General features: G+C 48.3%; 1 protein-coding gene across 3 annotated transcripts; it reads right to left on the reverse strand.

The window, feature by feature from the left end:
• Window positions 1–1,428: 1,428 nt before the first annotated feature.
• Window positions 1,429–11,105, reverse strand: ABCF3 (ATP binding cassette subfamily F member 3). Of its 3 annotated transcripts, XM_012736920.2 has the most exons (21): window positions 10,951–11,105; window positions 10,576–10,723; window positions 10,357–10,436; window positions 9,805–9,851; window positions 9,445–9,542; window positions 9,224–9,346; window positions 8,817–9,083; window positions 8,428–8,508; window positions 8,279–8,338; window positions 8,124–8,180; window positions 7,990–8,012; window positions 7,822–7,877; window positions 7,507–7,707; window positions 7,333–7,409; window positions 6,234–6,278; window positions 6,019–6,151; window positions 4,610–4,698; window positions 4,412–4,503; window positions 4,090–4,222; window positions 3,856–3,943; window positions 1,429–3,766 (listed from the first exon to the last, which is right to left on the reverse strand). In XM_012736920.2, the coding sequence occupies exons 1-21, from the start codon at window positions 11,021–11,023 to the stop codon at window positions 3,608–3,610; spliced, it is 2,130 nt and encodes a 709-aa protein (XP_012592374.1). In that variant the 5' UTR covers window positions 11,024–11,105; the 3' UTR covers window positions 1,429–3,607. The 3 variants fall into 3 exon arrangements, with proteins under 3 accessions (XP_012592374.1, XP_075859638.1, XP_075859634.1); XM_076003519.1 differs by lacking the exon at window positions 4,090–4,222 and having other exon boundaries at window positions 3,630–3,766; XM_076003523.1 differs by lacking the exons at window positions 9,224–9,346; window positions 9,445–9,542; window positions 9,805–9,851; ... (1 more) ...; window positions 10,576–10,723; window positions 10,951–11,105 and adding an exon at window positions 8,604–8,610 and having other exon boundaries at window positions 8,817–9,064.
• Window positions 11,106–11,131: the final 26 nt, after the last annotated feature.

Genomic DNA, 11,131 nt, shown 5'->3' on the forward strand with positions numbered 1-11,131 from the left:
TGACCTGCCCAGTCCCTTCTCAGGAAGAAAGGACTTGTTGTCCTTGCTGCTAAGAGTGCCGAGGCAGAAAATCCTCAGCTGTCAGCCCCTTTGGGGTTTGCCTCAACTAAAGAAAACTTCCTCTTTCAAGGTCACACCTCCTTCTGGTAGTAGCCAGCATCCCAAAGCTGATCACCTCAGCAGAATGGAGGCCTGATTGGCTACCCCAACTCAGGCCAACTCTGCAAGACTAACCCAAGCCTTTCACTGCTGCTCAACTCTTCCCTCTGCTCCATCCTGTTTCCTGGCCCTTTTTTTCTATAGCTATTGATCCCAGGAGTACCCCCAAAACACCTTGCATGCTGATCTCTTCAAGCTGTTTCCCAGGAAACCCAACCTGGGACAGGCACAGAAGATGCAAAGATGAGTAAGTTACGGCCTGGCCTTCAAGGATGTTGAGGCAAAGTGGGCACTACAATCTTAATGATGACACGCAGCTCTCGGGGGAAGCACGAAGTGCAATGGAAGCCTAGTCGGAGGGAGTGGAATTGAGGAGTCCATCACTCCAGGTTCAGGGACTCCTAGAGGCCCTTCAGCCAGGCTGTGAAAGTTACAGCCTCGGCCCACCCTGCTAGCCTGCTGGGACTTCAAACCACAGCTTCTGACATCCAATCTGCACTCAGGCCTGATGCAGACTTGAGCTCTGATGTGGGCTAAAATTTGCCTGGAAATCAGTAAGAATGGCAAAATATTGTCCATGTCTAACAAATTTCAAGACATTAATAATCACATTGAAGGTCAGCCAGTAAATGGGGTGCTTGAGAGTGTGTGGCTGTTCACGAGTGACCTCTGTTCATACCCACCCAGGGATGCCCCCCCAAAAAAAAGTTACCTCCCACCCTTCCACACCAGATTCCTCTCTCCTTTCTTTGTCCAGTGCTTTCTGAAATGGAGCTGGCTGACACACTACCATTTTCCATCCCTCAAAACAACTGTCTTCTTGCAGCTGAATTCAAAAGGATCATTAAAAAATAAAGAAAAAAAGAGAGAAATATAAAAACAAAACAAAACAAACTGTCTTCTACCAACTCCATCTAATCTCTAAAAACTAGGTCTTTCTCAGATGGTGCAATTCATTTGGCCCACCTTTCTGAAGTCCTGCAGCATGGGCTTGTATTGCCATATATATAGGTCCTTCCATTTCTTTCATGGAGTCATAAAACTGGAAGCAAACCTGGAGATTATCTAATGCTGCCTCCTAGCTCAGAGAGCCCTTCTCTAAAGCCTGACGGGGATGAACGGTCCCAGCAATTGATAACTCACTCTCAGAAGGCAGCCTGAGCTATTAAAATCTTCCTTCCTTTGAGCCCAAACTGGTCTACCTTTGGAATGACTCAGAGAAATTTTACTTCTTTTCTCATGATAGTCCTTCAGATCAGACTGGTCACATTTCTTTTTTTTTTTTTTTTGAGACAGAGTCTCGCTTTGTTGCCCAGGCTAGAGTGAGTGCCGTGGCGTCAGCCTAGCTCACAGCAACCTCAAACTCCTGGGCTCGAGTGATCCTTCTGCCTCAGCCTCCCGGGTAGCTGGGACTACAGGCATGCGCCACCATGCCTGGCTAATTTTTTATATATATATCAGTTGGCCAATTAATTTCTTTCTATTTATAGTAGAGATGGGGTCTCGCTCTTGCTCAGGCTGGTTTTGAACTCCTGACCTTGAGCAATCCGCCCGCCTCGGCCTCCCAAGAGCTAGGATTACAGGCGTGAGCCACAGCGCCCGGCCTGGTCACATTTCTGAGTGGTTACATATTGTATTTGTTAGTAAATCTTCACAACAGTCCTATAAAGAAACCAAGTAGCTGTTCAAAAATGAAGGGATTTGTGGTTATCCAGCTAACGTTGGTGGCCCCTTCCATTACCAGTAATAGAGCTGAGATTTGGTATTAGACCCAACACCAACTCCAAAGCTCTTCACACACAATAAATATTCATTGTCAGAGAACCCTTCAGTTGCATTTCGGAGGACTCCAAGGAGCTGGGAGAACTCCAAGAGGGGTTCGCAACTGGTGAGGGGCTCAGGGGAAAACTAAAAGCCTGGCAAAACAGGCAGGCACAGACCTCCAACAGATGGATCCCTGACTTGCCCATCTGCAGGCCTGAAGTTGTTGGAAGAGAATTATGGCGCTTGTGAGAAAGTTCTCAGGAGTGCTATGGGTGCTCAAGGCTACAGAAACACCTCCTCAGGACTTCTGAGAGGGAGGGAAGCTGAGGAGGCAGGCAGATAGGCATTCCTTCTGCCATGCCTGCTCCGTGGTTAATCAACAGAGCCTTCCTGCCTTTATTCTCCTTTACCCCCAAACAGGTCTCTCTCCCCCAGATACCTATCCCACATTACCCTCAGCAGCTCAGAGTTAAGATTCCTTGATCGAGCTTTATGACTACAATCTCCACAAAGCAATCAAACTCCTCCGGTTTCTTCATTGTCATTGAGTGCAAAGCAGTGTTTGTTTTTTTTTAAGAGATAGGGTTTTGCTATGTTGCCCAGGCTGGTCTCAAGCTCCTGGAGCTCAAGTGATCCTCCTGCCTCAGCCTCCCAAGTAGCTGGGATTATAGGTGTGTGCCACCCTGCTTGGCTCCAATGTCTCCATTCTAACATCTTCTGCATAACAACTGCATATAACGGCTAAGTCCTTGAGAAATAACATTTACAAATCATACCACCTCTGTTAAACATCTCTCCCCTCTTAAAGATGGCTTAATTTGAAAACGAAGTGTTCTATTTCTTCCCATTAGACCCTGACCTAAATTCCCCACTTCCTAGGCCCCTCCTATATAAAGGAAAAATAATACATATGAATTTGTCCAAGCAAAATAAGGACAAAGATGGTTTCTCTTCAGCCCTGAGGGTCCAGTTCAGAGAAGCAAACCTGAGCCAGAAACCACTGGAGAATGCAGCTGGCAAACCATGTGTGAGGCCAGGTTTCAGAATCAGTTTAACCTCCCAAGCAGTGGAAGCTGAGAGAGCACAGCCTAAGACTCCTCAGCTGAGGATGTGCCTGAGCTGGGGGTAACAGCACTACATGATGCCAATGTGCTGTCCTTCTGTCCCACTGGCTCAGCCTCCCCAAGCTTAGGCACAGGACCTCTAAGCCCCAGGGGCCTTGATGTCTCTTCCCAGGGACAAGGCTGGTGTTGCCACTGCTTCATCCATGTGAGTGATACAATTGTCTAAGGAAACCACCAACCAAAGAGTCCACACTCCTCAATAGCAGGCAACCACTGCAGCCCTGCAGTGATCAGCAGAGATGAGGCCAGGGAGATGCAGGGGGAAATTTAATTTACATAGCAGCCACGTGGGGCCCAGGCAGAGCTGGGGCAGTGGGGGAATCTATAACCCCAGAGGGCAACCCCCCCCAACCCCTTCCCCCTGGGAGACCAGTCCTCACAGATACTTGGATGGGGTTCCCCAGGTTGTGCAGAGGATGCTCCAGTCGAAAGGAGAGACATTTGGGAATAAGGCTGTCCCCAAGTCGGGTAAAGTCCTCAGCCTGGAGTTGGTTCCCTACATGGTGGCCCAGGGTCTGAGACCAGTCAATGTCCTGGGCACAGTCCTCAGCCTGGTGGCCCTAGAGGAAGCCTTCACGGCGGAACTGTTCCTGGAGGAGGGCTCGATACTGGTCAAATCCTCCTTCAACCCGGGTGACACCACCTCCTTCACACACCCACAACTCCCGGCACACCAGCCTGATGAAGCGTTCATCATGGGACACCAGAATCACGCCACCCTGAAAGACAGGAGAACAGGAAGTGCTCAGGGAACAGCCAAGGGGCTCTGAGGCTTGGGGAGAGGTGGTCAGGGTATAGGCACACTCACCCTGAAACTGTTGAGAGCACGACCCAGAGCCTCAATTGTCTCCATGTCCAGGTGGTTTGTGGGTTCATCCAGAATATAGAAGTTGGGGCTGGAAGGCAGAACCCAGGAATACGGGCAGTTGAGGTACAGGAGTGGAAGAAAATGAATCTTTTTGATACAAATGGGAGAAGATCATTTTCTACTGTGCAAGATGGGGAAATGGGAGGGCAAGAGCTCTAGAAAGTGAGGCCTCACCACGGCATGGTCATCTGAGCAAAGGCCACTCGGCTCTTCTGACCCCCAGATAAGCTGGCAACAGGGCGCATGGCCAGTTCTCCAGAGATGCCATACCGGCCCAGCTGGTGACGATATTCCTCCTCAGGCTGCCCTGGAAAAGGACTCCTCCCATCAGGTGGGTTCTTAGCTCAACTCCCTCCTTTTACCCTCCAACAACACCTTCAAGTGTCCAAGTCCTAACACCTGCGGTTGGGCGGGCTGCTCTGCACCCACCCCAAGGCAGGCCTGGCTGCAGGAGTCAGCCCTGGCCCCCCTTCTTCAACTCAAATCCCTAACTCACCAGGAAACTTGCGTGCCAGCAATTCCACAGCACTGACATTCAGGTCCAGCTGCTCCACGTGGTGCTGGCTGAAATAGCCAATCTTCAGATTCCTGAAGGCAAAAATGGAGGTGGAAATGGGGACGAAAGGCAACGACCATCAAGGAGTGTAGGCAGTGTGCCTATGAGTGTGTGCACAAGGGTGCAGGTGGGCCTTACCTATGAGCATGTCTGATGCCTCGAATAGGTGCCAGGTCCCCCATAAGCAGCTTCAGCATGGTGGACTTCCCAGCCCCATTCTCCCCAACCTGTAAGAAATATGAGAATGTTTTAGAATATGTGTCAGAAAAATAAATACCACATATTCTCACTCATATGTGAGAGCTAAAAAAAAAAAAAGTCAAGCTCATAGAAGTAGAGAACAGAATTGTGGCTGGGAAAGGTATCAGGGAGCAGGGATTGAGAGGGAGGTTTGGAGAGATTGGTTAACGAAGACAAAAATCACAGCTAGATAGGAGGAATAAGTTTTAGTGTTCTACAGCACTGAAGGATGACTATAGTTAATAATTTTTTTTTTTTGAGACAGAGTCTCACTTTGTTGCCTAGGCTATAGTGAGTGCCGTGGCATCAGCCTAGTTCACAGCAACCTCAATCTCCCGGGCTCAAGCGATCCTACTGCCTCAGCCTCCCGAGTAACTGGGACTAAAGGGATGTGCCATCATGCCTGGCTAATTTTTTCTATATATATTGTTAGTTGGTCAATTAATTTCTTTCTATTTTTAGTAGAGACAGGGTCTCGCTCAGGCTGGTTTCGAACTCCTGACCTCGAGCAATCCGCCCACTTCGGCCTCTCAGAGTGCTAGGATTACAGGCATGAGCCACAGCAACCGGCCTATAGTTAATAATTTATTGTATATTTTCAAATAGCTAGAAGACAAGATTTTCACTGTTCCCAACACAAAAAAATGATAATATTTTAAGGTGATATGCTTATTACCCTGATTTGATCATTATACATTGTATACATGTATTGAAATATCATTTTGTATCCAATAAATATGTACATTTTATGTCAATAAAAAAATGCACGTGTGTGGTACACAGAAGGGAAGGAGATGAGAAGGGATCCCAGCAGTCCCAATAACTCCCTCAACAACCAAAAAAATATTTTTAGGGAACTATACAGAAAAATAAAAATACTAAGGGAAGTAATACTTGACTACCTGTTAAGTGTTAGGGATTTACTTTTCCCAATAACCAAATGAGGGAGATGTTATATCTGTTTTAAGGATAAAACGAGCTTGGTAACCAAGCTAGGAAATAGCATAGTTGTGATCTAAAGTCTGACCCTAAAGCCCATGCTCTCTCCTCAATGTTCCATGATTTGAGAAAACTCAGAACTGAGAGCAGTAAGATAAAGCACTACTCTAAGTGTTCATAAAATATCACATACCAGGCTCTTCTTTTCTGCAGGGCAGCCTTGTGCAGCCAGAGGACAGGGGCAGTACAAGTATAGCAAAGCCCATAGCCCAGGCCCTCACTCCTATTCCTGTGCATCTGGGGCAATCCACTCCACATACTGGGGTAAGAGAGCCTCAGTGCATAGAACAGAGAAACAGCAACCGTACCACACAGATGCGGGACTCAAGATCAGCAGAGACGGAGAGACAACTGAAGATGACATGTTTAGGGTCATAGTAGAAATCCACCTCATCTAGCTGCAGAATTGGTGGCGAGAACTTCTCAAATCCATCAGGGAACCTGCAGGGGGTGGGAGTGAGAACTATGGGCATGGCCAGAAGAAACAGCACTTCCCTGGCAGCCCCTCTGGCCCAACACTCACTTCATCACCACCTCTGATTCTTTGACCACGGGTTTCAGCTCCGGTCTGAGGAGAGAGATGGGATGGACTAGACTTAGGACTTTAAAAAAAATACACAATTTCTTGCAAAAGTAATATATGTTCAGAGAAACTTTAGAAAGGGCTTGGACTCCCAGCACTCAGACACCATTATTTTAGGGTATATTCTTGTAGTTTACTACATGCTGAAAAACAGATTCATCCTTTTTATAGCTTTTTACCTCCAGTTAATATATTGTAGTGTATGTTTCTATGTTACAAAGATCTAAGCCTTATGATTTTAAGCTCCCTGCCAGCACTTCTAGAAAGGGTCCTTCAACATTAAACCCCAGTATTTACTATCATTAGTCATTAAGGAAATGCAAATAAAAAAACCACAATGACGTTATCACTTCACACCCACTAGACGGCTAAACCTGACAGTTAAAAGTATCAGCAAGGAGAAATTGGAACCCTCATACATTTCTGGTAGAATATAAAATGGTACAGCTGCTTTAGAAATGGTTTGGCAATTCCTCAAAAGATTAAATATAGATTTACCATGTGACCCAGCAATTCCACTCCTAAGTATGTATCCAAGCAAACTGAAAACACATGTCCACAAGAAAACTTGTACACCAAAGTTCATAGCAACATTATTCATAATAACCAAAATAGAAAACAACCCAAATGTCGATCACTTCATGAATCAATAAACAAAGTGTTGTATATTCACACAATGGAATATTATTCGGCCATAAAAAGAAATGAAGTACTGACGCATGCTACAATATCGCTAAACCTTGAAAATATTATGCTAAGTCAAGAAGACACGAAAGGTCACATTTAATGACTCCATTTATATGAAATGTCCAGAGTAAGAAAACATAGAGACAGAAAGTAAATTAGCAGTTGCCATGGGCTAGGCAAGACGAACCCTCCAAGAGAGTGTAGAATACTGTGTATTCTTCCCCTGCAGGGAAGCAAAGTTGGCTTCTAGCAAAGGGGAGACATACAATGGGAGAGCAAGAGGTGGCCTGCAAAATGAGGAAAGAAATGAAGAGAACAGGAGCCAGGGCCTGTCCAAAGACACTGTACTTACAGCTTCTCCAGCATCTTGAGTTTACTCTGCACTTGAGAGGCCCTGTTGGCGTTGTAGCGAAACCGGTCAATGAAAACCTGCAGGTGGAAGAGTGCAGGCATTGGTCACACTCCCTTACTACTCCCAACTCTAGTACCCATGGGCTGGGCCACCCCAGCCCCCATGCCCTGACACCTGGATATGCTGGCGATATTGCTGCTGTGCCTCATATTCACGCTGCTGGTTGAGCAGCCTCTCCTGCTTGCTTTTGATGAAGGTCTCAAAGTCTCCGCGATAACCATCTAGCCGCTGGCTGTGTAGGTGAATGATGTCTGTGGCGATGGCATTCAGGAAGTTGCGGTCATGGGAGACGACTAGGATTGTGGAGGGCCACGTCTGAGGGGTCACAGGATGGCAGGCCCAGTTTGGGAGGGCAGTCAATTCCCAGGCCCCAAGGTATCTTGGAGGCAGACAATCCCCAAACCCACTCCAGCACCTGTAGGCACTCACCTGCAGGTAATTCTCCAGCCACAGGATGGCCCTTACATCCAGCATGTTTGTGGGCTCTGAAGAAGAAGTAGGGGGGCACACATTTGGGATTGAAGTGCTGGAGAACTATGAGCTTGGATGCTACTACCTTGCCCATCCCAAAGTCAGGGTGTCCCATTTCAAACTCACCATCTAATAGTAGAAGATCCGGCCTATGAAAAAGAATACATGGCATAAGGTTTCAGGTCAGTGACTCACTGCCGCCTCCCAAAGGCCAAGGCCTAATCTCCATAGGGCCCCAAACACAGGCCCAGGAGACTCACCTAGCAAATAGGGCCCGGGCCAGGGCCAGTCTCATCCTCCAGCCACCTGAGAACTCCCTAAAGAATGACAGAGCCACATTAGGGGTGGGTGCTCATTGGGTAGGCAGGGGCGGAGCCAACAGCATTCAGAGCCAAGAATGGTAAAGGCCACTCACCGGGTGGGCTGTTGCTGCATTTTAGGGGTAAAGCCAAGCCCAGCAAGGATGACTGATGCCCTAGAAGTGAAGAAATTGAAGAACCCAGTTGGAATAGTTCACAGAAGAGAAACGTAAAATCTGGAGGAGGGAAGGGGGAATTTAAATACCTGGCAGGTGCCTTGTCAGCCTCAATCTCCTCTAATTTGGCATAGATTTCTGCCAGCTGTGTAGCCTCTGAGCCTTCCACCCTGGGAAAAAAGGAGGAGAAAGTGCAATCAGCCTGAGTGGGGGCAGTCAAGGATGTTCTGTACCCTATACAGTTGTAAAGCAGGCCACTGGCTGCCGTGTTGCTGGAACAGGCATAGACTACAGGAAGGATGTCCCTAAGATAATGAGGGCAATGGACACTGTGGAAAGAACAAAGGCTTTAGAGTTCCATGGTGCCCAGTTCCAAGCTCTGATTACTAGGATGGGCATTTGATTGTGGATTGTGACAGCACAGCAGGCACTCTGAAGGACAGCTATTGCTAGTTATTCCCTAGCCTGGGGCACTTACCTGCCAGCAGCAACCTGGGCACTGAGCTCCCGCTCCTGCCGTAGCAGGTTTTCTCGAACACTGTCGCTCTCCAGCACACTCTGCAGGGCAGGGGTGTCATCTCCAGCAACCTCCTGCTCTACATGCAGTAGGGAAATGTGGGCTGGAACCCGCAGGCTTCTGGTGGCCAGCATCTTCAGCAGTGTTGTCTTCCCCAGCCCATTCCGCCCCACCAGCCCGTAACGGCGGCCCCACGCCAGGTTCACATCAGCTCCAGCTAGCAGTACCCTGCAGGAGTGGTAGAAAGGAGACCAAGAACGCTCTAGAAATAGGTGGACAGCAAGTTTAACAATAGAAATCTAGCATTGTTTTTAGACTCATTTCATCTCTTCAAAAAGAATGCCACACCCCCACTACCATTCCCTCACCTGTCACCAAAAGACACATCAAAATTCTCAATTCGCACATCATAGGATTTGTTCTTGCCAGATGATTCCAACCGACTTTCCTTTCTGCTGCCTGCCTGGCTGGCTGATGCCTCTTCCAAAACTCTTAAGGGAGAAATGGATAGGTTTGAGTGCTCCCAACCACCCTTCTGTCCCACCAGAGACTGCTCTGCTCTCTTCTGAACTGTTCTTCCTCAACTCACAGAGGGTTGCTGGTCTTGAGTGTGTCCTTCTCTGAGCGCTTCTCCTGCTTTGCCTTCAGTCGAGCCTCAGCCTTCTCTAGCTTCTTTGCATTCACAGTCTAAGGGTCCAAACACAACCACTTCACTCTAGAGTGCAGGCTCAGAATGGAACTCCCCCACCCCCAAGAGAACATCTCAAGTAAACCCTCTTCATTTACCCATGATAAATAGACTCAAAGACTCAGGGAAAGATATAATGAGAAATCCCTCCCCCCCTCCCCTCCCCCCCCCCTCCCCCGGGCCAAAATATTCCAATATTTAGACAGTTAACTCTCATCCCCATCACAGACACAGTCCCCTCCCTTTCTTCCTTCTCCTCACCGAGGACTGTTCCCTCTTTAGCAGTCCTGGAAGTTTGGTTCCACAGTCTGTAAGCGATAAGAAAAGCAGTCACCTTCTCCCTGAAGGAAGGGAAACTAACATTTTGAGTGACTAATACAAACAAGGCACAGACACAGACGTTTTCAAGAAAGCCTTACAATTCAGGATATAAATGGTTATCATCCTCCCTGCACTCAAAAAATAAATCCTTATATAAGGATACAGAAGCTGGGGCAGATAAGCAACTCTTTCAAGAATATGCAATTGGTTAGTAAGTTGCAAAATTGGGGGTAAAACCAAGTCTGTCTAGCTCCAAGGCTCTTGTATGCTTTCTGCCATACTCAAGAGCTCCGAGAATCCTTCAACTCCACTCCCTTCATTATACGATTTTTTGCCCTCAGTAAAGACGTCAGTGAAAACATATACTAACTCGTACAAGCTTATCCTGTGTTAAAGAGATAGTAGGAGTCCTGAACTGCAAGAGGCTGTGGGAGGATGTGGGAGTGAGCTATGAAAAGTGTAGAGGACAGTTCAATCTCCCCTCATTCTCACCGTAGTTCTCTGTTATCTTTGACAACTGGATGGGGGCGTCCAGTAGCACCTGGCTATTTCCCTGGCTCTGTGGCTCAGCCCTATGTAGGTAGGAATAGAAATCGCAGGATTAGGAATTGAGGGAAAAGCTTTATGGCCATTAGGCCTTCTTCCCCCATTTCATCTCCAGACCGTTCGCCCTCCCTTCGCCCCCATCAACTCCTATTCCCTGGCACGTACAGGCGCAGAGTGTTGTACATGCGCTGGCACACGGCCCTGATGCCCGCGTCATCCTTGCTGTCCCCGGACACCTCTTGCAGTAGTTCCCCCACAGCTTCCACCAAGTCATCCACAGACTCGAAGTCCGCGCTGCCGCTGTGCAAGACCCCTGGGCCGGGCGTGACAGGACAAGGAAAAAACCGGGTAGGGTAGATATACAATCAGTTTGAGTCCCCGAACCGGGCCCCAGTCTGGTCTCCAAGACTCAACCGGCCCTCGGGACAAGAGGTCATGCAGAGAAGAGGCCTGGCAGCGGTCCCCGGCACAGCCCTCCCTCAGGCTTTTCCCCTGACCTCCACTTGGGCCTCCTCAGCCCATTAATTCTGCTTGGCTTACCAGTCACGTAGTCGAAGACCTGTCCGTCAATTTCAGGGAACTCGCTCCGCAGGATTTCAGCACAAGTCGCCATGTTCCAGTAGGGAACCCGTCCGCGCAGTCGCTGTGAGACCTCAGGCTAGGCCCGCCCCCTGCCCTTCCCCCAAAAATCTCGCCCCTTCTTCCAAAGCGCATGCGTATC

This window comes from Microcebus murinus, chromosome 1 (genome assembly GCF_040939455.1).
Source record: "Microcebus murinus isolate Inina chromosome 1, M.murinus_Inina_mat1.0, whole genome shotgun sequence".
NCBI lineage: Eukaryota > Metazoa > Chordata > Mammalia > Primates > Cheirogaleidae > Microcebus > Microcebus murinus.

What these genes read in the sequence shown, in the direction of transcription:
- ABCF3 (XM_012736920.2), bottom strand. Translation starts at nt 11,023, where the DNA reads ATGGCGACTTGTGCTGAAATCCTGCGGAGCGAGTTCCCTGAAATTGAC. An exon ending in GATGTGTCTTTTGGTGACAG is followed by an intron (nt 9,084 to 9,223) that starts GTGAGGGAATGG and finishes CCACTCCTGCAG; the next exon opens with GGTACTGCTAGCTGGAGCTG. An exon ending in GAATCAGAGGTGGTGATGAA is followed by an intron (nt 6,152 to 6,233) that starts GTGAGTGTTGGG and finishes CACCCCCTGCAG; the next exon opens with GTTCCCTGATGGATTTGAGA.